The 23,740-nt window shown below is 44.5% G+C and overlaps 2 protein-coding genes across 4 annotated transcripts in view; one reads left to right on the top strand and one right to left on the bottom strand.

Moving 5' to 3' along the window:
- Positions 1–4,743, top strand: part of CABLES1 (Cdk5 and Abl enzyme substrate 1) — a 76,784-nt gene extending 72,041 nt beyond the window's left edge. Inside the window, exon 9 of one of the 2 annotated variants that reach the window (XM_054190756.1) lies at positions 661–4,743. In XM_054190756.1, coding sequence (XP_054046731.1) covers positions 661–801 — 141 coding nt within the window. In that variant the 3' untranslated portion in view covers positions 802–4,743. The remainder of the gene's footprint in view (positions 1–660) is intronic. The other variant, XM_054190755.1, reaches the window with a different exon arrangement.
- Positions 4,744–19,080: 14,337 nt separating this feature from the next.
- Positions 19,081–23,740, bottom strand: part of TMEM241 (transmembrane protein 241) — a 57,998-nt gene continuing 53,338 nt past the window's right edge. Inside the window, exons 14-15 of one of the 2 annotated variants that reach the window (XM_054190763.1) lie at positions 23,268–23,332; positions 19,081–19,781 (exon numbers count right to left, since the gene is read on the bottom strand). In XM_054190763.1, the coding sequence (XP_054046738.1) occupies positions 19,721–19,781; positions 23,268–23,332 (126 nt within the window). In that variant the 3' untranslated portion in view covers positions 19,081–19,720. The remainder of the gene's footprint in view (positions 19,782–23,267; positions 23,333–23,740) is intronic. The other variant, XM_054190762.1, reaches the window with a different exon arrangement.

Genomic DNA, 23,740 nt, shown 5'->3' with positions numbered 1-23,740 from the left:
GATGGGAGGGTTAGTACATTACAGCAGAAAGCAAACTATGAAACCCATCTCATCCCCCTTGAGGACAGGAGTTTCTATTACTCACTATTCTTATGGTTGTTGGAGATTACACCTTCTGCCTCTGAGGTATTAAGATCAAACGTATCTAATTGTAGCAGAAATAATTTCCCCAATAGGGTGTTGTAACACAGTCTAATGCTGAGAGGAAAATTAGCGATTTCAAGCAGCGCAGGAAGTTTGTGCGGAGTTACGAGCCGCATGTGTCCCATTACACCAGCGACTTTGGTGTTTGCTTGAAGCCAGGATTTTCCTCTTCCTGCAGTGGTAATCTCTGTGATCGTTAGAAGATGTATCTGCTGGAGCTGGAATGAGCGACATGACAAACATGTCAGAAATAGCCTGGCTGGCTGAGCTGGCTGAGTTCACCTTCACAGCAAGGAATGGGTACATCCAGTTCATGCTGCTCTTCTTCTCTAAACCTAGAGAGACCCAAGCCAGTCCAGCAGGGCAGAGGTTTAAGGACAGCAGCACGCGTGTTTTGAATAATGTCATCTGTAAGAAAGCACTAGAAAATCAAACCCTCATTCACAAAGACTTTATTTATTTATTTATTTATTTATTTATTTATTTATTTACCCGCCCCCTCGGCTGTCGTTGCAGAAACTGGAAGAGAAGTTCCGGCTGAACAGGCGTGAGCTGATCGCCTTCGAGTTCCCAGTGCTGGTGGCCTTGGAGTTTGCTCTCCACCTTCCCGAGCACGAAGTGATGCCGCACTACAGACGCTTGGTGCAGAACTCCTAGCACTGGCTGCCCTGCGGGGAAGGGGCTCCCGACTGTTCCCACTTCGCTCTCGTGAGCCGCAGTTACTACTGGAAATGCAAAATCAGACTCCTAACACTTCACTCTCTCTCTCTCTCCCCAAAACAGTTTTTCCGGCAACGTATAGGAAACACCGCATCGACGTAAAGACTCTCAGCTTTGACAAATTTACCTATCGTTACTTTCTCAAAGCAGGTGAGGACCGAGCTGTTGGTAAATGGTTAACGTGCTGAAACTGGGTGGCGACTGACCCTACCTGTGGGGACTACAGCTATAAAAGTAGGCAAAAATTTGAAGGGCAGCCTCGTGACCACCCCTCCCTCCATCACACAAACCCTGGAAGCCCACGCGAGTGCATTCTCATAGCGCTTTTTCTACAGACCTGCTGCAACTTCCGAGAGGACTTCTTACCGTGAAAAAGCTTTTAAAGAGGATATCTTCACTGTGTCAAAAACAAAACAAAAAAAAAGAATGTGCCAATCTATTTTTGTATCAGCAATTGAAAGTGCACTTTTTTCCTGTGGGGTGTTTGTGTGTGTAGCCGTGTGTGTGTGCGTGTGCGACACCGAACTGATCTCAGTGCAGGTGGTTGGCTTAGCTGTTTCCGAGCGTATCAGTTACCGATGGCGAAGATCAAGGTGACCTTACGTGTTTACTTCTTGACAAACATAACTACTGGAAAAGTGGTAAACGGGATCATTTTTGGACACTTGGTTTGTTTTTTTTTTTATTCTCTGATCTTTCCAACATTGTACTTTTGAAAGGATTACACTACTACTACTACTACTACTACTACGAGAGAAGGATCAGCAACTGACCTTGAGTTTTCAGTCATGTTTGTGATAAAGATGAAAGCATTCGTATGAGATTTCCATGTCATGTTTTTTAAAAATATCTTGTGTTAAGCCACATGCATATTTTTAACCTTCGCACTTTTCCCACTGTGGAGATGGTTAGACTTGCACTCTGTAGTGTTGTATTTCTGTGCTCTATGTTAGAGTGCGTAATAAGCACATTGATTGTGCTGTATCTTAAAACAGTGTTTTATTAAAAAAAAAAACAAAAACAAAAAAAGAGTAGGGCTCAGCAGTGTAACAGGTGTCTTAAGGCTCCAACGGCAGGGGCATCAGCTATCGTTAAAGTTTTTTGGTCTTTAACTAGAATTGACTGTGCAAAACCTAAAATCAGTGCCCACTGAAGTTAAAGGTCCAGTTCCTTCAGACATTTCAGTACTGGAGTTTTACAGTAAAACTTCTCGCAGCTTCCCTGGTTCTGACTGGACACCCAGAAAGCCAGAGGGTTTCGACCCAAGCTCCCTGATGCTCCATGCACACTACGCTAGCGCCATGCTTACGGACGTCGTCCAGTTGTTGAGATTACACCCCTGTCCAATCTTCTCCTGTGCTGGCTCACTTAACAAGCCTTGCCCTCGACAGGCCCCACACGGATCCAGCAAACTCAAATACTCACAGTTACGGTATTTACTTAAAAAAAAAATAATTAAAATCTCAAGCATGAGATTTTAGCTGAAGCCTTACCTTTCTTAAGTTTGGGAGTGCTTGCTCAGAGCATGGAAAGGGCTTGCGAGCAGAACGTAGAGAAGTGGGACATACCAGAGGATGTAAACACACTAACGCTTATTTTCTTTCGCTCTTACTTTAATCAGTTTTATTATTTCCTTCAGTTAGGCCAGGAAACATCCAGTTTCTTTACCAGCTTCGACTCCTTTAAATTCTAGTATGAAAAACGCCTGCGTATGATTGCTCTGTAGGATCTGGAAAGGTTACACGTGTCAGGACAAAGGGGAACTTGTTTGATGCTGTTGCGCTCCCTCCATTTTAAGAGGGAGGGCGACTGTGCTAGCTTACAGTTGTTATTATTAATACTTATCTAATTACTGATTAGATACATTCCAACGGGATTGGGGAGGAGGGGGTAAAGAGAAAAGCGTGCACTTACCTCCCCGGTGCAACACTCCGTGTCTCTGCAACCCACATGTCACCCGTCCGGCTGCGGGGCGAGGGGAGGGGGGGCCCTCGCCGGCGCTTCTGCTCCCTCCTCCTCCTCCTCCTCCCAGCCCCCACGAAGCCAAGGAACAGAGGAGCCAAGAGCCTGGAGCGCACCTAAGCCTAAGGCTGCCCTCCCGGTTTATTTAACCCCAAACGGCAGCGTGGTGTTGACCTACAAGCCAAAACGGTCTGCAGGTCTGCCAGGTGGGCTTCCATCCTCGGCTGCATCCCTTCCCACCGAAATCTTGTATATACGTTCAAGATTTGCTTCTGATTGCAGAGATCTGTTTCTAATAGCGACCACTCAAGGCTAAGCAGAAGCTTTACCTTTCCGTAAAGGCTTCTACCTTTTGCTTTCGAGTCTGATTTTTTGGGGGTTTTTTTTAGTTTTTTTTAAAGTTGCTTTATAGTATTGCAGGGAAAAAGCAAATTGTGATTGCAAGATGCAGACTAAAGAATGACAGTCTTACAGTAGTCTTTACAGACGCTATTGAATCACGCTGTCACATCTTTTGTCTTCTGTGCTGCTACCCAACCCTGATCTACAGTTTACACAGATTTCTGGGATGAAATCTGATCGCTGGAGACTTTCTGCTTTTCGTTGTTGTTCTCATCATTGTTTTGGGGACGGGAAAGGGTTCCGGGCTGATGTTCAGTTACAGTTTGAATGTGGAATAAACACTTAAGATGGTGATGATGTTGCACTGTTCACTTAGGAACGTATATAAAGCCATATGATGCTAGATCTCAGAGCACAAAGCTTGGTCAGTACAATTATGGTTAGGACAACGGGCAGGATTTGCCCCCCTTTTTCTCCCCAGCCCTGGGAAAATTCAGGCTGAAGTGGTAGAGGAAAATCTGTACCAAACAAAAAAACCATGTTGATTGTTTGCCTTTGTCTTACATGGTAATGAGTGTTGATTTACAAATGATTTTAGCTTCAACTTTGAATAGTTTGGGAAAATAATCCATTCCATATCACTTGTTCTGTTTTGAAATGATATACCGTACACTCTACCATGCAGAGTTTATTCCTTTTCTAAAAAAATAAATAAAAGTTAAAAAAAATTTTGAAAAACCCAGACTCTTTTCCACCAGTGACAGTATGTAAAAATATTCCGTTCTCTCATCTGTTTGTGTCAAACGGTTTTGGTTTTGTCGTCCTCTGGGACATAAAGCTGCTTATTAAGAAGCCAGTGGTGGGATTGCCCGAGAGCCCTCACCATCTCCCAGCATTCATCTCCTTGCAGAGCCCTTGCTTCCAGGATCTTTCCTCCAGCCCAGATCTTTATCTTCTTTTTCCCAGACCATTATTTTGTGTTTGTTTGGTGTTTTTTAAAGCCCTTCACCATCTCCTCCTGGAGCTGCCAGGCCCTGGTTCTCCCAGTCCAAGCCGTCGGTGTGAAGGATGAGGCACTAGCGGGCACCTCAGCATTGCTCTGGAGAATTTGGGGTACGCCACTTTGGTTTAATCCAGGTTGGAGTAAAACTTACAACTGGCCCCCAGACCAGCTGTAGATCACAAGCAGCCGCTTCCACGTGGGAGGCTGAAAGTTCACTTTGGGACATGGATGCACGCACGCACCCAATTATCCACCACCTAGTGACATTCAAGCTGTTTTTTTCCACCTATGACCCCCCACCCCTAAATCCAACACCTATCTAGGTGGTCTCACCAAACAACAGCCATTTATTGTGCATTTTCATTCCACATTACTAAAGTTACGCGAAAGGTTTGGCTCCCTACCTCCATCCACCACCGTCTGGGTTCTCCAGAGACCTGCGGCTGTAGATCATATTTGCGGCTTACGCAAACAGCTGGATTTACACAGACCCCAGAACATACACATGCACAGAAATAGGCTTTGCTAATCATTTTCTAGAACTACTCACTGGCTTCTTTGGGATAGTCTGCGATATCTTTAAGTGATACAACTTCAGCTAATTGCTCCAGCCTCCTAAAATACGGAGCCCACAGCATTAAGCCTTCCCTGGGAGCAGTGAGGAGTAGTTTGTGAGGAGATGGTAACACCTTCCCACGATGCTAAAGGATTTTGGCACCAGGCCCCACATTAAACATTTAAAAAAAAAAAAAAGGTAAAAGTAGTTTAGGGAGGTGAGAGACTGAGCCATCGCAGCAACAATGCCAACATCTCAAGCTGAGACTGAAATCTGTCCCAGGTTGAACCTTTGGGAAGGGAGGGAAGGAGTGTGGGAGGCAGATTGCAGCTTAATTTGTTCGTCTTCCATTTTAAACTTTGTAGTGAAGAGTGGGGGGGGAGGGGGGGAAGAGGAAAAGGAAAACTTCAGGTGCATCCCTTCAAAGGAAGTTGCAGACAAGCAAAAAGGCCTTTCTGAAATCCTGAACCTTGTTCCTTCCCACCAACTTCAGCGTGAGCCCAAACAGCCAGAGACTCCCTGCCACAGCCTGGTCGGGATGAGCTCGGAGGAGGGATTTCAAGTCTCTATAAACAAAAAAGAAAAAAAAAAACAACCCTTGCCCAGAACCCCAACAGCAAATTCCAGGACCGACAGTGAGAGGAGAAGCAATGGTTATCGTGTGCTGCTGGGAAAGAGCAGGAACTGTGATCCTGGAAAAGGGCCTGTATGCCTTCGAAGCAAGGCGGGAGGGACCAAGAAGTTGCTGAAGTTGCTGCTGACTTGAACAGCAAACGCTTCCTTCCCTTAGCGAGAGCTAAATACTGGCTACCATCATAGGTTCATTTGCCCTTTCTAGGCATTCTTCTAGCCTGTCACCCCTTTCCATAATGTTGCTGAGCATCATCTCAAACCAGCTAGGATTCTTGCCTCGGCTACGCCGCTTAGACAGATTCTCCAGGACTTAATTCCTCAAACCAGCAGAAGTTTCTCAGTTTGCCATCAGATTTCACTGGTGACTAATTTATAACATTTTGAACTCGTGTCAGCATTGCATCTAACTTGAAACTGAAATCTTTTCCCTGTGGGAACTCTGGGACGGGGGATCCTCAGCAGCAGTGGATATTTTTAGCAGCATTTAGTTAGACAAGACACTAAAAGGAGAAAGGAGAGGCATGAAAATAATCCTTTTCCAAGAGCTTCCAAGCGCAGTGAAGCGTTGCCTTGGCTAACGTCAGTGGGTATGTCCATCGAGGAAGGAGCTGTGTAAGCCAGGTTTTCAGAACCACTGACACGAGGCCTAAACTTCCCTATTTTTTTTTTATTGGTGGTTTTATTTTTAATTCATCAGCACCCAGAGCTAGCCTTTATATTTGGCTCTCTTTTCCTTCCCAGCACATACAGACACAAGGGGCAAGTTTCCCTCTTCTCCGTTGCTTCCCTCCACCAACAGCTGGAGGGTTTTTACTTCAAGCGTTGACTGGGAGACCAAAAGGATGAAGAGGCAGAAGGGTTTTTTTACAAACCAGTATTAAATCCCCTGCGTTCACTAACAGAGACTGGTTTACCAGGAATGGATTCTGTTCATTGATTTAGAAGAGAGAATATTGGGATTTTTTCTTTCAGTTTTGAGACTAAGCTTTAGACAATCTTTTCTTCAGCACCTGTAGAGGCTGGAGCCTTACAGCAAGGAAAGGTTTGGAGACATCTGGACCACCTCAAGCCACCTGCTTCTCCTCTTTGCCACACCAATAATTTACGTTGCCCGCATGGCTGCGCTGTGCTGTGTTTTTACAAAGGACACAGGCATCGTGTCGCAGCACGAGAATGGCAGTGGCAGCAGCCACTTTCAGTCACTCACACAAGAAGACAAAAGGGTCCCCATACTGGTCCCTGAATTTCTGCCCCATCCGTTCGCCCATCAGGAACCCCTGGGAGTGCACAGGTCTCAGCTCTTTCTCCTTCTCTCACACTCAGCCAGCCATCACACACACAGAAATTAAGATAGAAAAGCAGGTAAGATGGCAAACCTCAACATATTTATAGAAAAAGTAAAAAAAAGAAAAGCAAGTTTAGCAAATGGTAAGCACAAGAGGCGCATTACGTGCCGGTCTGCTCTCCCCTCGCAAGGAGCTCAGGTGGCTGTCCCCGCCTGGTAAAGCCACACACTCGTGATGGCCTCCTCCACCCTTCCACGTTTTGATATTGCCTTGACTAAGCAGCCGCTCTGGATGGGGAGGGGAGGTAACGCACCGGGAATAGACTCAGAAGAATTGCAGAGCTGAACGGCCCGACACGCTGCACGAGGGAGGGGGGAACCGTTCACGAAGTTGTAAATATGCCGAAAGCAATGGGAATCTGTGATTTCCGGTGGTATTTTCTGATGGCAACCGAAGCAGCCCAACTGTATTTCTTTTTTTTTGTTAAAAAAGATAAAAACCTAATGTAGAAACAGAGTAGCTGTAAAAGTTTAAAAAGATGGATAAAAGGCTTTTATTTCTAAGCTGCTGTCATCCCACTCAGGGCAAAAATGCCTGAATTGTTACCATCTGAGCTGGATTAATGGTCTAGATCATGCTATTTTCCATGTCCCTCCCACTTGCTGGCAGCTGGATGTCCCTGCGGAATGATGCACGTATGAACACCCCTAACCAGAGGCCTGAACCCCAGACACCTTCCTCGTGTCCTCCCGCTTCTGTGGGTGGGAGCACAGCCTGCGAGGCAACCGGCTCCTGTTGATTAAACTGCTATGTGCAGTCCTTTTTAATTGGGAAAGTTATTAGCTCTGTCTTCAGCACAGGGCAGGAGCACACAGTGGGCCAGGTACATTGGCTACCTCTTGGTTGCATGTTGTGGTAAGAGCTGGCTGTGCACCCACCCACCACCCACTCGGCTTTCCTTGGAAAGGAAACCTACAGCGCCGGCAAGAAGGGATGCAAGGAGCCAACACCACATTTGTCCACGTGAGCATCCCTAGAGGAAAAGGGGAGACCTCGGGCATGTTAAAGACATACCCACCTAAAGAAAGAATTGAAGCAATGACTACACGCTCATCTTCAACTCTTAAGAAAAAGATCTCTGGAGACATTCAAAACCTGCCTGGACGCATTCCTGTGCAACCTGCTCTGGGTGACCCTGCTCTGGCAGGGGGGTTGGACTAGATGATCTCCAGAGCTCCCTTCCAACCCCTACCATTCTGTGATTCTGTGATCTCTCTTCTGCCACCACCTGTGGGAGGACTAAAAGGATGCTGAACAGCATGGCTGAAACACAATCATTAGCAACCTTCTTTCGGCCTTCAAGGCCAAAAGTGAGATGTTCAAGGAGCACTAGGTCTGTGCTCTGACCTCCCATGATGCAACCCATGAACTAACTGCACTGTAGCTCTTCATGGAGCACAAGCATTTTAATGAAACATCTAAGCATGGATTTAGACATTTCAGAGGGACAAAGTCCAACACATTTCCAAACATCACTAGGTTGTTCCAACCCCAGTCTCTTCTAGTTGTAAGCACTTTCTCTAGACAAAACTAGATCAGCTCAAGCTTATAAGCAATTCCAGGGCATTTAACTATCTTTCAAAAGCACTCTGAGCACTCCCAAAAGCTCAATATTTAATGCCTTCTTCCAGAGCGACATCCTCCCAGCTATCTTGTAACATCCTCCAGTGAGCAGCAGAGACTGGACGCTAGTCAGTATCTCGGGTATTTCCATGGGGCAAAGATTACAACACACAGGCAGCCAACACCAGAACTGCAAAGTGCTCATCTCCCGTGACAGCCCGAGAGGTTCATTAATGTTTTCTGAATCCAAGACTCCACAAGCTGCCATCTGCCCTCCAGGGTGCCCTGTATCTCATTTTGTGTCTGTGCAGATTGGAGTTGAATTAAGACAACGACCTACACAGAAGAAAAAAAAAAATACTTTTTTTTGTCCGGTACCCAGTCATAGAATCATAGAATTGCCTAGGTTGGAAGGGACCTTTCAGATCACCTAGTCCAACCATCGACCTAACACTGACAAAAACCAGCACTAAACCATATCTCTAGGCACTGTGTCTACCCATCTTTTAAATACCTCCAGGGATGGTGCCTCAACCCCTTCCCCAGGCAGCCTGTTCCAATGATTAATAACCCTCTCAGTGTAAAAATTTTTCCTAATATCCAGTCTGAACCTCCCTTGGTGCAACTTGAGGCCATTTCCTCTTGTCCTATTGCCTGTTACTTGGGAGAAGAGACCGACCCCCACCTCTCTACAGCCTCCTTTCAGGTAGTTGTCGAGAGCGATAAGGTCTTTCATTTCCTCTAACCTGAGAAATACCAGGCTGAGTTAGACCTCTCCCAGTCAGTGGAAGACACAAGGCATTCCATTCAGATGCGCTCTCTAAGGAACATTTCAGGTATCACAGTTTACATTATGGATCACATAGATGGATTAAGAACTGTGAGATCCTGTTTCCTCTTTTATTCCTCGTTAGGTGCTTTTCGCTTAACTGCTGCTGTTCAGGTGTTTTGCTGTTGAAGGGTTTTTTTTTGCTTTTGGTTCACCTTTTATTATTTCAATAAAGGCAAAGATGAGCCGAAAGAAGCTGGTGCGGGACTGGGAGTTGGGTCTGGCTGACTCTTTCACACGGCGCATCCGGAGCTGCAGACTCCACCCTCCGTCCGATTTATTTTAAAAGCCTGCTGTGTCCATTAATGGAAAATTGGACTCTGTTCAGGCTGTGATAGTGTCCATGGACAGGAAAATGGAAAATTTCAGATTAAAGCTGCAGGAGATCAGGAAGAAAAATATCTGGTGAATTTAATTGATGGTGGCAGCACAATTATTATGGACAAATATTAAAGAAATGCCAGTCTGTGACCCAAAGCAGTTCGTTAGTTAGAAACATAAAGGAGAGCAGCATGAAAGTCTTCAAGGCCACAGGGCTGAGAAATTGAAATATTCCTCACCAGGAGGAAGTTCAGACACTTGGCAAAATTGATCTTTTGAATGTATAGGAGAGGACATCTATTACTGTGACATTAAATTTGCCAACCATCCAAGTTATTGTCTCCTTAATTTCTTAGAGGTCTGAGACATATCTGATGACACTTGGGCCTCCCCTGCTCACTTTTGTACTCATCACTAGGTTTGAGAAAGTGCTGGGAGTCTCAGGGACATCATTCTGTAGTTTCCTTAAAATAAGCAGCTGAGTAGAGGGAAGAAGTCATGGTAGAAGCCTTCACTGAAGACCTGAACAGACATTGGAGAAGCACATCAGGGCACATGGAGACCCATCTACACCTGGGTTGCTGCTGTCTACAGAGCAGAAGCCAGTAAATCAGTGAATGGCCTTTTCCAAGTGCAACTGAGCTTAGATTCTAGCAATGGCATTCCTATGGGGAAAAAATTATAAATAAAAAGCTGTAAAAACAAGCAGAATTGCTGCTCTTAAACATACTGATTGATTTAATAACAATATTGTTCTCAGATGCTTTTTTTTTTTGCAGTTAACAGTGCAGCAATGAAGTAAAAGAAAAACTTATTTTTAGCATAACTGTAACTATAGTTATGTATATACAACTACTATAGAATGTAGGAGGAGATGAAATCAGTATGATGACATGGAAACTTAATGGATTCTACATCAAAAAAACCCTTCCAAAATGCCAAAACCTTAAAGAATGCTCCAGCTGAAATTTCATGCCATGGGCTTGCTTTATTGTTTGTTTTTAAACTATCACATGGAAAATGATGATATAATTCTATAGCAGGAATATATTTTTGGAGTGGTCAAAAATATTTCAGAATACTTTGTACCTTCCTATTAAGGCAAGATAGCTGAATCTCCAGCCCATGGAAGAATTTGTCAGGAAGTGAGCTCATGGAGTCTCTCAGAGAGACCAACGTGAAAGACATCAGCTCTTTAAGAGTATGGTCACTTCTCTCCTTTCCCTAAAAAACATAAACACTTGCAAAACCCTTCCAGTCTTTACCTTTGGATGAAATGATTGAGTGAACCAGGAGCTGGTGCAACATAATATTCCATTATTTTTCTCCTAGCTCAAGTCATAGAACCATAGAATGGTTCGGGTTGGAAGGGATCTGAAAGATCATCCAGTTCCAAGCCCCCTGCCATGGGCAGGGACACCTCCCACTAGACCAAGTTGCTCAAAGCCCCATCCAGCCTGGCCTTGAACACTTCCAGGGATGGGGCGTCCACAACTTCCCTGGGCAACCTGTTCCAGTGCCTCACCACCCTCACAGTAAAGAATTTCTTCCTGATATCTAACCTAAATCTCCCCTCTTTCAGTTTAAAATCGTTACCCCTTGTCCTATTGCTACACTCCCTGACAAAGAGTCCCTCCCCTTCTTTCCTGTAGAAAACATGGGAGTCACAGCCTAAGACATTCCCATCAGCACAACCATCTGTTCAAGGGAGCTGTATCTAGCCTGAAGCCCATACAAAGTGAATAGAGTATCACGATTTATTGATAAGCAGATTTAATTTGCATCAGGTTAAAAGAAGGTGTGGTTTATTAACCCATAGTGCAGAACACGGTAACAGACCCAAGTTTCTGCTAGAAAACTAGCCTAGAAAACTTTTCCCGTGAGCTGCCGAAGCCCCAGATGCTGGCAGCCGGAGCTTATACCATCATCTCGGCTGTTTTCCACTGCATTTACTCCTTTAAAACTGACTTTCCGTGGTTTCAAAGAGGAGTTTGAACCAGAATGATGCCCTTGGGTCACATTTTCAGAAACAAGAAGAGTAAAAAACACGAGACAGATTTGGAAGGGAAAGGGGAAGTTATTTTCTAGCTTTTACAACAATTTCTTCAGCAGGAGGTTACGGGTTCCTCTGTCAAAATTTTCAGTGGCGCTGCCTTCACAATTCAGCATTTGCTCCGGTGAACTACACTGCTTTTCTCCAAAGATTTCTGAATGACAAAGGGTTTGTTTTATGGGTTTGTTTGTTTGTTTTAAACCAAAAGAAAACAATATAGTTGAGGTTTTTTTCCATCTGAGAGGCTGCGGTAAGCAACTTACCCGCACAACACGGCTATTCACAACAGGAGCCATTCAATTCTTTGCTCAGCAATTTTAATATTCCGCTTTGAGTACAGCTGAGCCACATGAAATTCTGTTGTGTAAGGCTCGCCTTGAAAGTAGAGATTTATTTCCTTTGGTTACAGCTCATGAAGTCTTGAGGCTACAACCATCTGTGTTAATCTCCACACAGTCTGTTCTTATTCATCATCAATAATAAGCCCAAGGAGCACCCATGCTGAAGACAGTATGAGCAGACAAGTATAATAAAGAAATAAAAGCTGCCTCGCTGAAATTTTTAGCTTCTGTGTCGATCCTACATCCTAATTCTCCGAATATAACTGGAGACATTAAATGAGAGAAAACAATTAACTTCGCCACTGAAAGAAAGTTCAGCTCCATTTTCTGAGCCGCCATCGCTGGAGTGATTTGCAGATCTCCGTCTTTGGCCATGGGACAGCCAGAAGCAGGACGGCGAAGAGAAGAACTTGGATGCTGTTTTCTTCTGCCTGCTAAAATGTATTGTGTCTCTTACGCTACAGCTTTTGGGGGGTTCTCCACTAACTGCTGAAGTTTGCTACACAAGCAGACCGGGTCATTCCACTGCTGGCAAGTGAGATCCAGGGCTGTGCCTGCAGAGCCACACACAACTTTACCTCTGGCTTCATCTCCAGTGGCACCGAAATGATGTTTGCACTCCTGTCATTCAGCTTACATGAAGAAACTGGCTGTAAGGCTGATCACCCTGAGAGCTGCTGAGCACCCCTGGGCAACGTGGTGAGGGTCTCAATTAAAAATTTCTTCTGACTGCTCTAATGTGAATGAACTTCACTTGTGAACTTGTGAACCTGTGCAGGTAACTGGCACGGAGGCACAGGGAGCCCTCCCCCTGAGAAGGCAAAGAACAGACTGATTTCCAGTGAGGGAGAGGTGACTCCTTGAGAGAAGTTCTCCGTGCCTTGTTTGAAGCCAGAGCTCGTCTCTCAGTGTTCCAGAAGGTGTCTGACAGATAAACAGCAAAAATCCTTTTTGGTTTCCATCTCCAGCCAGGGCTAGAGGGGACGATTAGCCAGACTGGCTTAGCCTCCGCAGCTTTTAAAGGAAGGTCTGAGAAATATTTGCCTTGTGGTGTTTCCCACCCCAGTCAACCAATGCTTTCTGCTCATGCGATGTGACTGCTAATTGCAGCAGCGTAGTTCTGACAGTGGGCATTCGCAAATCTCCAAAGCATTTCAGCTCAACAACTTCATGCCGGAACCATTAGTCCTCTTAGCAGAAACTTTAACCCTTTTGTTACTCTGTCTGGCGTTAGTGATACTCCTGTGCTTAGGCATGGCAAATGGCGCTCACAGCTCTCCAGCTTTCCTTCCCATCTTTGTTGCCTAATGGTTTAAGGAGCGTAACTCCAAACTAGCGGTTTCTCAATCCGAATATCCATTTCCTCCCAACAGCATCAACCCTTCCCCTTATCAGTTTCCAAGGGGTTGTGCTGGAGGCCTGTTCTATTCAGCCAGCTTGCCGCAGGCAGGCGTTGTTCTTACAAGGTACAGGAAGGCAGCTGGGCACCGGCAACGCCAGCATAAACAAACTTGTTGGTGCACCAGCTTTCCTCATCGGCAAGGGGTGCACAAATCAGAAGTTCCAAGTGTAAACATGGATCAAACTCCTGCAGGAAAATGGGCCTTTCATCTGCTTCCCAAGGTGCGCTGACCCTCAGGTACTTGAACCAAGTCTTAGGGTAGAGCCACCACCTCTTCACCAGCCTCATCTGTAGAAGTGCAAGTTTGCCTCCCTCTTGAGATGACGTTTGTAGGGACTCATGAAAGGTACGGGACCGCTGATGGCCCACGGCAGGAAGAAAAGCTCAAGCATTCTCAGCTCCTGACGTTACGCAGCGTCTCCTACAGTCTGGTCTGCAAGTGCACTTACAGGGTTTCACCCATTGCCAGGCAGGAGCGTTCAGGGAGGCTCGCACCCATTTTACTATATTCTTCTATATACAGGCTTCTCTATCCAGGCAACAAGCTGGCAACTGAACAAGTTCTGAGCCGTATGTTTTCAAATCTTAATGACAAAGTATACTAAGCATGCTCGCAGTCTGGTTTTCAAAGAGATTTTATGTACCATCAAATCAAGAACTTAACACACCAAGTGGCTACCTCTATGTATTCTGGAAGCCAAGACACTTTTTAATAAGTAGAAGAACACTGATTGCTTCCCATCCCAGAGAGTAAGGAGGAGGTACATTCCCCACCTCGGTGATGAAGAAGAGAGAGCACAATTTTTTTAACCACATTCTTTCAAAAAATGGTCAATTTCCTAGCAGAAATCAAGGCTCACACAATGTCACTGTCAAAGCATAGTTAAAAAAGGGTTAAGCTTCTCAAACCAGGCAATTAATATGGAAATGGTTACACAACCTTCATGGGCTCCTCTAATTCCTTTTTGTGACTAAACAGACATGTATTTGTAATAGAACCTAATAATAAAAAAAACCCCAAACCCTATGAATAAGCAACACATTTTTTCAGAAGCAAATCTCTTCCCATTTTACCTCTTGGTACAAAAGTAATTTGGCCTCAATTTTTTTCAGTCCTGCCCCCAATCTCCTTCTCCTCACCCAACGCCTTCTTTTCAAACAAAATGAGCCTGTCCCTGTGTCTATTGTCTGGAACTGGATTAAAGTTTCACACTGAGCCTGTTGCCTGGTTCACAGCAGCAGATGATCTGTTTGAAAGCTGTTCCTTCAGCTTCTGCTCTGGGCAAGACAAACTCACTACGGAGTTTTTCTTCAACCCACCATCTCCTTTAGCTTAGAGGTAAAACAAAGCTGGAAGAAACCTTTCCTCAGCACTCAGCACAGCTCCCAGCAACTAACTTTTCCACAATACTTAATAAAAGCATCTTTTTCAAAACACGTCCTATGTTGACATCGCCTTTCTTGAATTCTTTGGATCTTGTTTGAGGATGAGAAACAAGAACATGAATATGTATACTCTCATCCACCAACTCCGACATAGGTGTTAAAAAGAGTAATAGTAAATCAGAATTCTATCCCTTAGCGCGCGTTTTAATAGGTCCATTGCTTTTCATAGAATCATAGAATCATAGAACCATAGGGTTGGAAGGGCCCTCTGTAGATCATCTAGTCCAACCCCCCTGCCAGAGCAGGGTCACCCAGAGCAGGTTGCACAGGAACGCATCCAGGCGGGTTTTGAATGTCTCCAGGGTTGGAGACTCTCCACCACCTCTCTGGGCAGCCTGTTCCAGTGCTCTGCCACCCTCAAAGTAAAGAAGTTCCTCCTCATGTTTAGATGGAACTTCCCATGCTCAAGTTTGTGCCCGTTACCTCTTGTCCTGTCCCTGGGCACCACTGAAAAGAGCCTGGCCCCATCCTCCTGACACCCACCCATTAAGTATTTATAAGTGTTGATAAGATCCCCCCTCAGCCGTCTTTTTTCCAGACTGAAGAGACCCAAATCCCTCAGTCTTTCTTCATAAGAGAGATGTTCCAGTTCCCTAATCATCTTGGTAGCCCTTTGCTGCACCCTCTCCAGCAGTTCCCTGTCCTTCTTGAACCGGGGAGCCCAGAACTGGACACAGTAAATTTTAAAAAAATAATAATAATAAAAAAAAGCTTTTCCTATCGCTTTTTGCTAAGATCATTTGCTCTCCGAATTTTCAGCTTCGGTATTAAACTGGTACTGAAGGATTGGCATAGGTTCTCTTCCAACACAAAGCCACCAACAGCCACACGGCAATAACCAACAACAGAATCACTTCAGTGGTAAGCATCAGGCTCATTTAATTCCTTTAATAACATTTTCTGCTGAAAGCTAAGTCACAGCCGCCAGATCCAGATTATTTTGAATCGGCATCACGGCTGCCTGCATTTTAGTAACCCACTTGTAGTCAACATCCATCAGTTTTATACAATTTCAGCCGTCTTTCCGTGGCACTTGGCTTTAAGTAGAGCTCTTTATCATGCAGGCCAGCCACACGCGTGAGTCACGTCTCTGCAGCAGATAATACAAGCCTTGCCTCAAACCAATTACTTCAGCAAGAAAGAAATAAAAAAGACAGACATTTGGAAAATAGAAGTGTAAGCAAAATAAGATCAAGAATGTGTTACAGGATTCAGGAAAACCACTCTCAGAGTGGTTTGATCAAAACCAGTAGATGTGAAAACAGGGTGATGGGACAGTGTCTGGGGACCTGCTGTCCCTCAGAAAGACCAGCACACTCCAAATTCTCTCTCTAGTCCCACATGCTGATGGCCCAAGAATTGGGGAACCTTCAGACAGTGAGTTCCTTAAATGATGGATACTGATAAAACCAGAGGTTCTTCCACCAGCTGAGCTAGAGACCATTGCTTCACATTCACGTGTTAATTAGTGTCTTTCCCTCTTCAAACTGCAAAGGAACTCCTCCTTCCTCAGAGCCGTGTGTTTGTCACTCTGTATCTTTGACCAACTGGAAAAAAGGTCAATTAGACATGAATAAATATAAATAAATAAATCCTTTGCATATTTGCTCTCTAAATTACTGAACATAACTGTTCACTAGTCTTGCAAGAGCCATCTTAAGCTTGACCTTCTGAGGCTTCCTGCTTCAAAGACCATTATAACAACGCTGAAGGGTGTTTTTTACCATGCAGTATCCCTCCTTCCCAGGCAGGACTGAATTAAAGATCAGGACGCCGCTTCCCCAAGAAATCACGAGGTTTGCTCTGCCCCATCGCCTCCAGTCACCGGCCTCCGCAATCGCCCAGCACGTGCCTGTCCTCCCCACCTTTCCCCTCTGCTGTGAGGGCCTCCCTGCCTGGGGCTGTTTGCTGCCGGGACCAGGGAGCCCAAACGGCGCCTCTCTGTGTCTCTTCTCCCCTGGGTGCCGCTGGTGGGAATGCACCCCTTCCCAAGAGCAGCGTGGGACAGGAGCCGGGGTCTTCCATACGTGCCCTTCCATGGCTCACCTGTAGATCCGTATCACACGCCTGCTCTGAACTGCCAGCTGAGATGTCATCTTAGGGCTGCAGCTCACCATTTCCAGGTGGACATCCCCACCCCGGCACTCACGCCTCCACAAAGGCACCGCTTGTTCCAACAGCCAGAAGGCCTCCAAAGGGCTCTCTCTCCACAACCTCTTCCCTCCTCCAGCAGGGCCGACCCTCCGACGGCTCGCTGCTGGCAGTGCTTGAGCAGCCCTTTGCTCACAGGCACTGCCACACTGGACCCTGGCTCTGCTGTCACCTCTGCCACGGCCTGAAGAAGAAGGAAGCCAACCCATGCCTTTAGCACCTTGAGACAACACCGAATATGCGAAAGATGGATTTTGAAGGCCCTGGAGCTCCACTTCCACCCAACTTCGAGTCTTCAGCACCACTGATGAGCCTTGTGCTGGTCCACGGGAGTCATCCTCAACTGAAGCAGGTCAAGTCGGTTCAGAGGGAGCCTTTTCTTCCCAGCCGTGTTCGACAGAGGAGCCCAGTTTCCCTGTTAACTCTGCTTCCTTGATTTGCTGATGTGGCAATCAATTTAAACCTGCAGTATTTTACTTAAATCTAGCAGAGTCTTAGAAATGCAAGAACATCGCGCTAAGGCACAAAAATGAAAGCAGAAGCAAACAGCTGAGCATTGCATGAAGTTAGATAAAATATATATACAGGCACAAAGTTATATAAAAAGGTAGTGGACTTACTATGCAGGGAAGTACTAATTCAGCAACTGCCGAGACTGAATTCCCCCAGACAATGTAATGCCTGTTGCAGCCCAACAACCTTCCCACAGCTGCCCCAAATATGCCCTCTGCAACCGAAGTGCTACAGCAACTCCGGCTGCTGATTTGGCCACTGGCTTTCTCCTGAGACCACCGGCAAGAAAGCAAATGGGTGCTGTGGGTTTTGGTATATTGCTATGAACAGCACAGACAACAGAGAGGAAAGGAAAAAAAAAACCGAACCAGACTGCAGCCTACCCTTGAAAGTTATGCAAGCAGTGAGGTACACGATGAGCTTTTCCCACAGCAAAGGTTCCAGCTACGATTGCAAAACCTCAGCTATCACACAGGGACTCTTTCATGAGGTCTCCCAGGGTCACCAGCCACTTCAAAATCAGCAGAAAGCTGGCACAGCAAGGATCCTGCCATCTTGCCACGACTAGCTGGCAGAGCCAGTTGCCCGGGGAAAGCCAGCATGCTGCAGCCATCACGCCCAGCATTGTCTGAATTCACAGACGGGAGGGCCACGACAGTCCATGGCCGGCTTGTGCCTTGGCTCATTGGGCATGAGCATGGGCTCAACGCCCCATGCCATGTGGCTCATGTTGGTTGCAGGACTACGGCTCGTGTTCAAGCACATGTTTCTTTCATGCTTGTCCCTCTCCCTTTCTTCCCAAGCCTGAGTTTTTACCACCTGGCAAGAAAACAGCTCACTCCAAACTCAAGCCAGAGCACATCCCAACATACATGGACAACATGCCAGTACAAACAGACCCTCTGCGATTAATTGAGATAAGCTTAGGTACAATACAGGCCAGAGTACTTCTCTGAATGCTCTTTTTTTTCAACTACAGCATTTTTTTCTGAAAGTCAACTGATCTTTACCCAAAACTCTCCAGCCATAGAAATTGACTGCAGTCCTTTGTAAAATTTACCTTCTTGTTAAACAATGGTGTTTTATTTGAAGTTAAAATGTAGCTATATTTTAAAACCCAGCTAGTAGAATTTGTTAGATTGAAGCAGATATGCCTCCGCTAACTGTAGCCTTCTAAAAGCCATGTGTCTTGTCTAGACTAGTCACCTAGTTTCCATCTACAAAGAGACGAACACTTCCAGAGGGTCTTTCAGCCATATTAGCACAGCAATCTACTCAAGAAGAATCATCTCTCTGAGGGCACCCCTCTCCTTCCGTTGACTATGAAGGAAACTTTGTCAACTTAGATTAAGGGACTACACTTTAGATATCTACTGTCATGTGAGACAAGTCCCTCTCCGCATTGAAGGTTTGTTACCAAGCTCCTTTTACCACGTAGATCTTCCCCACAATATTATCAACTCATCATTTAATATTACTTTCACAAAGATTACTTTCCCAGGCACTAATACATCAAGACTAATTTCTAACAGCCATTAAGCAACGAGAAATGAAATTATTTTAAGAACTCTTCAGATGAATTGCCTTACACTCTTTACGACATTCATTCAAGGTTCATAATCTTTGTTGCCTCTTGCAGTAATTTAAGAGACAAACCACTGCTGGGAACAGTATGTGTCCCTCTACCCCCTCCAGCTGCCAAAAATTTGCAGAGTTCAACAGAAATCTCAGAGAATGGGAGAGGAAAAAAACACACAAAGAGCAATCACTACAGATACTGAGATTTATTGCTGATTTCCCCATTCTGCAAAGCTGTCAACCCACCACAGTTCCAGAAGGGAATTATCTCCAGAAGGCCCATGGCCTCGGTCACCGTGCCAGTTCAGTCGACATGACTACAGACCTGCGTGCAGCAGCTTGCTGCTCACTGAACAGTTGGAGACAAAAATCCATCCTTCCTGATCCTGAATTCGTGGCAGGATCTGGGCTCTCCCATTGTTTGGCGCAACCTGCTGTCAGCTTCCAACAAAAGAACTGGGGGCATCCAGTGGGGAATGCTGCTTTTCCTGAGTTCAGTTCCCTGTGCAAGAAGCTGCTACTGAGAGGTTCTCACACAGAGCCACCAGCGTGAGACAGTGCAGTTTTTCCTTTACCACATCAATCAGAAATAGTTTGTCTTGTGCTTTGAGGCAAAGGCTCCGAACCACCCTGCCAACTATGCTGCGCTCTTACTAGCACTATTAATAGCATAGTTTTTCTTTCTCAATAGAAAAACAATAGGTCTCTTTCCTTGTGTTTGGTTGCACTTCTTCATTTCTGCTGCTGCATTTTATTCATGATAGGGTCTGTAGGCTGCAAGTCAGCTCTTTTCCAGCTGGTGAGATCTGGTTCCTCTTTATGTGCCTGTCCTTTCAGTGTAAACAAGCAAAGCTTCTCCAACTCCACCGATCACAAGGCTGCAAACAAAGTATACCACAAATTTAGCATCAGGCAAGTCCCTCCACTTGATACAATGCCAAACAGCACAACACTAGGAGAAAGGTATTATTTTGTCTAAACACATTTCAACCTAGAGACAGTAACCCAGGTGATTTTTTCATTTGTCTTGCTGAGAAAAGGCTGAAACCAGAAATGTCTTATTTAACTGATCTTATCAGAAACTACCTTTCCTATATTTTAGGGCTGGTGGTATTCACGTGGAAATACACAGACAGAAATCTAGATAAACGAAGGTTGCACTTAGTTACAAGAATAGCTGCACACCCATACACCAGCAAGAATAGGAAAGGAAGGCAAGAGAGTCTGAACCTCCTAAGGTTAATGATTCCCCTTTGCAATTTCTGTTTGTGTTCTGTCACAAAAACTTGCCACTTGACAAAGTCAGGAGGAGATGTAAAGCCTAGGTTTTGGGGACTGAGGAAATCAGTAAAAATGATTTTGCTCTGAGGAAATCCCACTGGCGTAGTGAGGCCGGTAGAAATTCCTGTATTTGCTCCTCTTTGTGAGGAACCTGGTGAAAGCACCTGCCCCAGCCGCAATGGCACACGTGCCCAAGCGCTTCCTTCCTGCGCTGCTCACAGCACAGTGGTGGCACTAACGCTTCTCTCCAAGTCTCGGGCTAGAAGCTGAGTTCCAAATCAGGATGAACGGTTTTACAAACAAAACCATTCACTGAAAGAAGCTATCAACCCACTCAAGCCGTGTAATAGTTAATAATCGCCAAATCTCCTCTGCTATCTATCATAGCTGACTGCAAAATGGTAGGACACCAACTCATCTCCTCTTTTATAACAGTGCAAAGCTAAGTGTACTGACCTTTCATCTTAGCCTCATAGCTTAGTTAGCTTATGAAACAGAAAAGCTCCTTAATGAACTTTATAAACAAAACAAACTTCTGTTAAGTTCATTTGTAAGAGGGCTTTTTTTTTCCTTGGGGAAAGAAAAAAAAAGGCATGTAAAGCTGAAGGCTCTCTGGTCTTTAATAGCATTACAATCGTTTAAATCTTAGCTTTGGTGAGCTGTTTTAAAAATCACATAATTGCCCTTCTTCCCGAGAGGAACAAACATTGTATAACAACAGGACAATATCTTACAATTACCCAGGAAACAGCCCTGGAAAGTAGGTGCTACAGACAGTCTGTGGACAGTCTACTGTGGAGACAAAATACCTTTGGGTGTGGAATTACCAACATGGAGCAAAGGGCTGCGAGGGCTACAAGCCTTTCAGAAAGGTCTAAACCATGTGATTCTGTTCCACTGTAATCACTAACAACCTCCAAGCACTTATCTCTGGAGAGGGTTAACCCTCCTGTCTTGTCTGGATTTCAGCTCCAGTTATAAACATACCCTCTGCATTAATTCCTTCAGAAGCTAAGGTTGGATAATGTATTCTTCCTCTTTACCCTAAGGAAAAAAACCGCACTGAATATAGGAAGAACTAATTCTAACAGAGTCTTAGAAATTACTCAGGTTTTGGTTTTTTTTTTTTCATTCTATAGATGCGTTGTTTTCTACAACATTTTAAATGGAGACTTTCAAAAAGAAACCTCTCTCTGCTGTAGCATTCTAAAAATTAGACTGGCAATTCAGTACAAGAATTAGCAAACTGTACAGCCCTGTTCTGTAAAAAGGTGCCTGTGTCTATAAACTGTTCTTTAATATCTTACGCCCTACATCAGTGAAAAATAATTCCTTTCTGAAGGATTTGAAATCTCAGGTACCCGTGTGCCCATGCAATCTATACTCACCACATTACTAGGCCCATAGAAACCATCATTATAACTTCAAGATGAAGCAGAGCAAAAAACATGGCTAAATGCCAACCCCTGATTTACCTTCAATTTACCATCTGGCAAATCCTCTGACTTCTGTTTATTGTGGGGTGACAGCTAACTGCATTTGCCCATCACTCAGAAATTAACATATGATATTGTCCATGACAACACTGGAGCAACATTAAAAAACTCCGTGATTAATGATCTCACGAGTGCTTTGCAGCTGCTATCATCTAACAAACTATTTCCAGAGCTTTGCTGATAGCCAAGGCACTGCTGGTGCACAAGCAATAACAGAACTCGGATAAATAAATAAATAAATACAATTGTTATATTTTTGTGTTATGATAAATGAAGCTAACAGTGGCCCTAGGGCTAAAGCAAAGTTTCTTTTAAAGATACCGATGTGCTCATCGTTCATATTACTTTCAGTGCATACAGGACACGTAGTATGTGTGCAACTATATGGGCCCATGTGCTCACATTAACAAAGGTACACATGAATTTTTAGTAGACATGTCAGTGAATACATACATATTATAAAAGCCTACCTCTAGCACGCACATGATAGACCTGCACAAACACATGTAAAACATGGTGAGGAATGGCAAGTTAATGGTCTAGACTAGGAGTGGTTTAGGTGCATTGATATTAGTTCAGCCTCTTACACACATAGGCCACATGAATGTATTCCAAGAGCTAAAAAAAATAAATTACACGTTACTTATTTTAGTATTTGAGATTACAAATGCCTAACATACATATGGGGATGCATATTCACACATATGTATATGGGGCCAGTTTAAACTGAGATTCTCCTTCCTGTAACTTCTTTATCACACCTGAAAAAAGAATATGCTAATTCCATTCAGTGCAGAGCTGAATCTTTAAGATGGCAGTCAAACTGTGGGGGGGAAAAAGGAAACTTAAAGCTTTTCAAAAGCAAGCAGATTTTTATTTCCAACAACAAATCTATCTTCACAGACACATGCCTAACCCCGCATTTAGTCATTATTTGCTTGGCTGAAGCATTTAGGAGCATCAGCCATGGGCTGGGATTTCCTTTCCCTGGGTGCTGTACAAACGCAGACCGAAAACATTGTCTTTGACCAAATAAGTTTGCACCCCAATCCTTTATATTTCTACCTAAAAAGTTCAGGTTAGGCAACTCGTAATGTGTGTCTACACATTACAAAATCCAGTTGCAGCTTTGGAAAAAGTTTATTATCATTATTTTTCTACTGTTTTCATTTTATGCATTCATAGTACACACCATGTTAGGGAAACGTGAATGCACTCTGTTGGTTAAAAAGACGCTGTCACCAAACCATGACTCCTGTGTTTTATTTCCAATTCCGCCACTAATTTATAGTGTGACTTTGAATGGGTCATTTATTTGCCTATTGCATCCATTTGTCTAGCTGTAAAACATGCTGAGTGAATTGTGGTGAGGCTTAATGTCCAAAATGTCCATGTTCTCCCACAGAGGCAGAAAACACTCTTCTACTTGTATTACTGTACTGCATCCATCATTGCACACCTGGTTCTCCTTACATGCAAAATATTACTGGCACTAACAGAACTTGACATGTAGAAAGTATTTCCACATGAAGCACTGTGTGGAAATTCGTTTTTACTGTTAAGAAAAAAGCGCATGTAGGCACTTACCAAGAAATTGTTAGTACATTGGCAGTCATGACAAAGAAGAACGGTGATAAGCTAGCAGTGATAACCTGTTAAATTGAAAGGAAAAAAAAAACCACTTTGTGAACTTGCGATATAACAAATGAAAACTGAAATACTTTTCCTGAAATTCAATTTCTGCATGTGCAGTCACATTTTTTTTTCTTTTTCTTTGTTTTGTTAACCATTAGATGCACTACCTAAATTAGGTAGTCAATGGACAGGAGAAACCCAATGAGTCTATGCTACACAGTGAGACATTGCTAAATGTGGATCTTCCACTCCAGCCCAACCTCCCTCCCCTGTGCAAGTACAGAGACTAAATACAGACACCTTTTTCCCTCTCTGGACAGTGGAAGGCAGGCCAGAAACAGCAGAAAAAGACCCAACAGACCGGGACACAAGACCTGTGCAGGCAGCTTGGAGCAAGAACCTGATTGTGGGGTATTCCTGGGAAA

Source organism: Rissa tridactyla, chromosome 2 (genome assembly GCF_028500815.1).
Source record: "Rissa tridactyla isolate bRisTri1 chromosome 2, bRisTri1.patW.cur.20221130, whole genome shotgun sequence".
In the NCBI taxonomy this organism is placed as follows: domain Eukaryota; kingdom Metazoa; phylum Chordata; class Aves; order Charadriiformes; family Laridae; genus Rissa; species Rissa tridactyla.
This window is presented reverse-complemented; position numbering and strand designations above follow the sequence as displayed.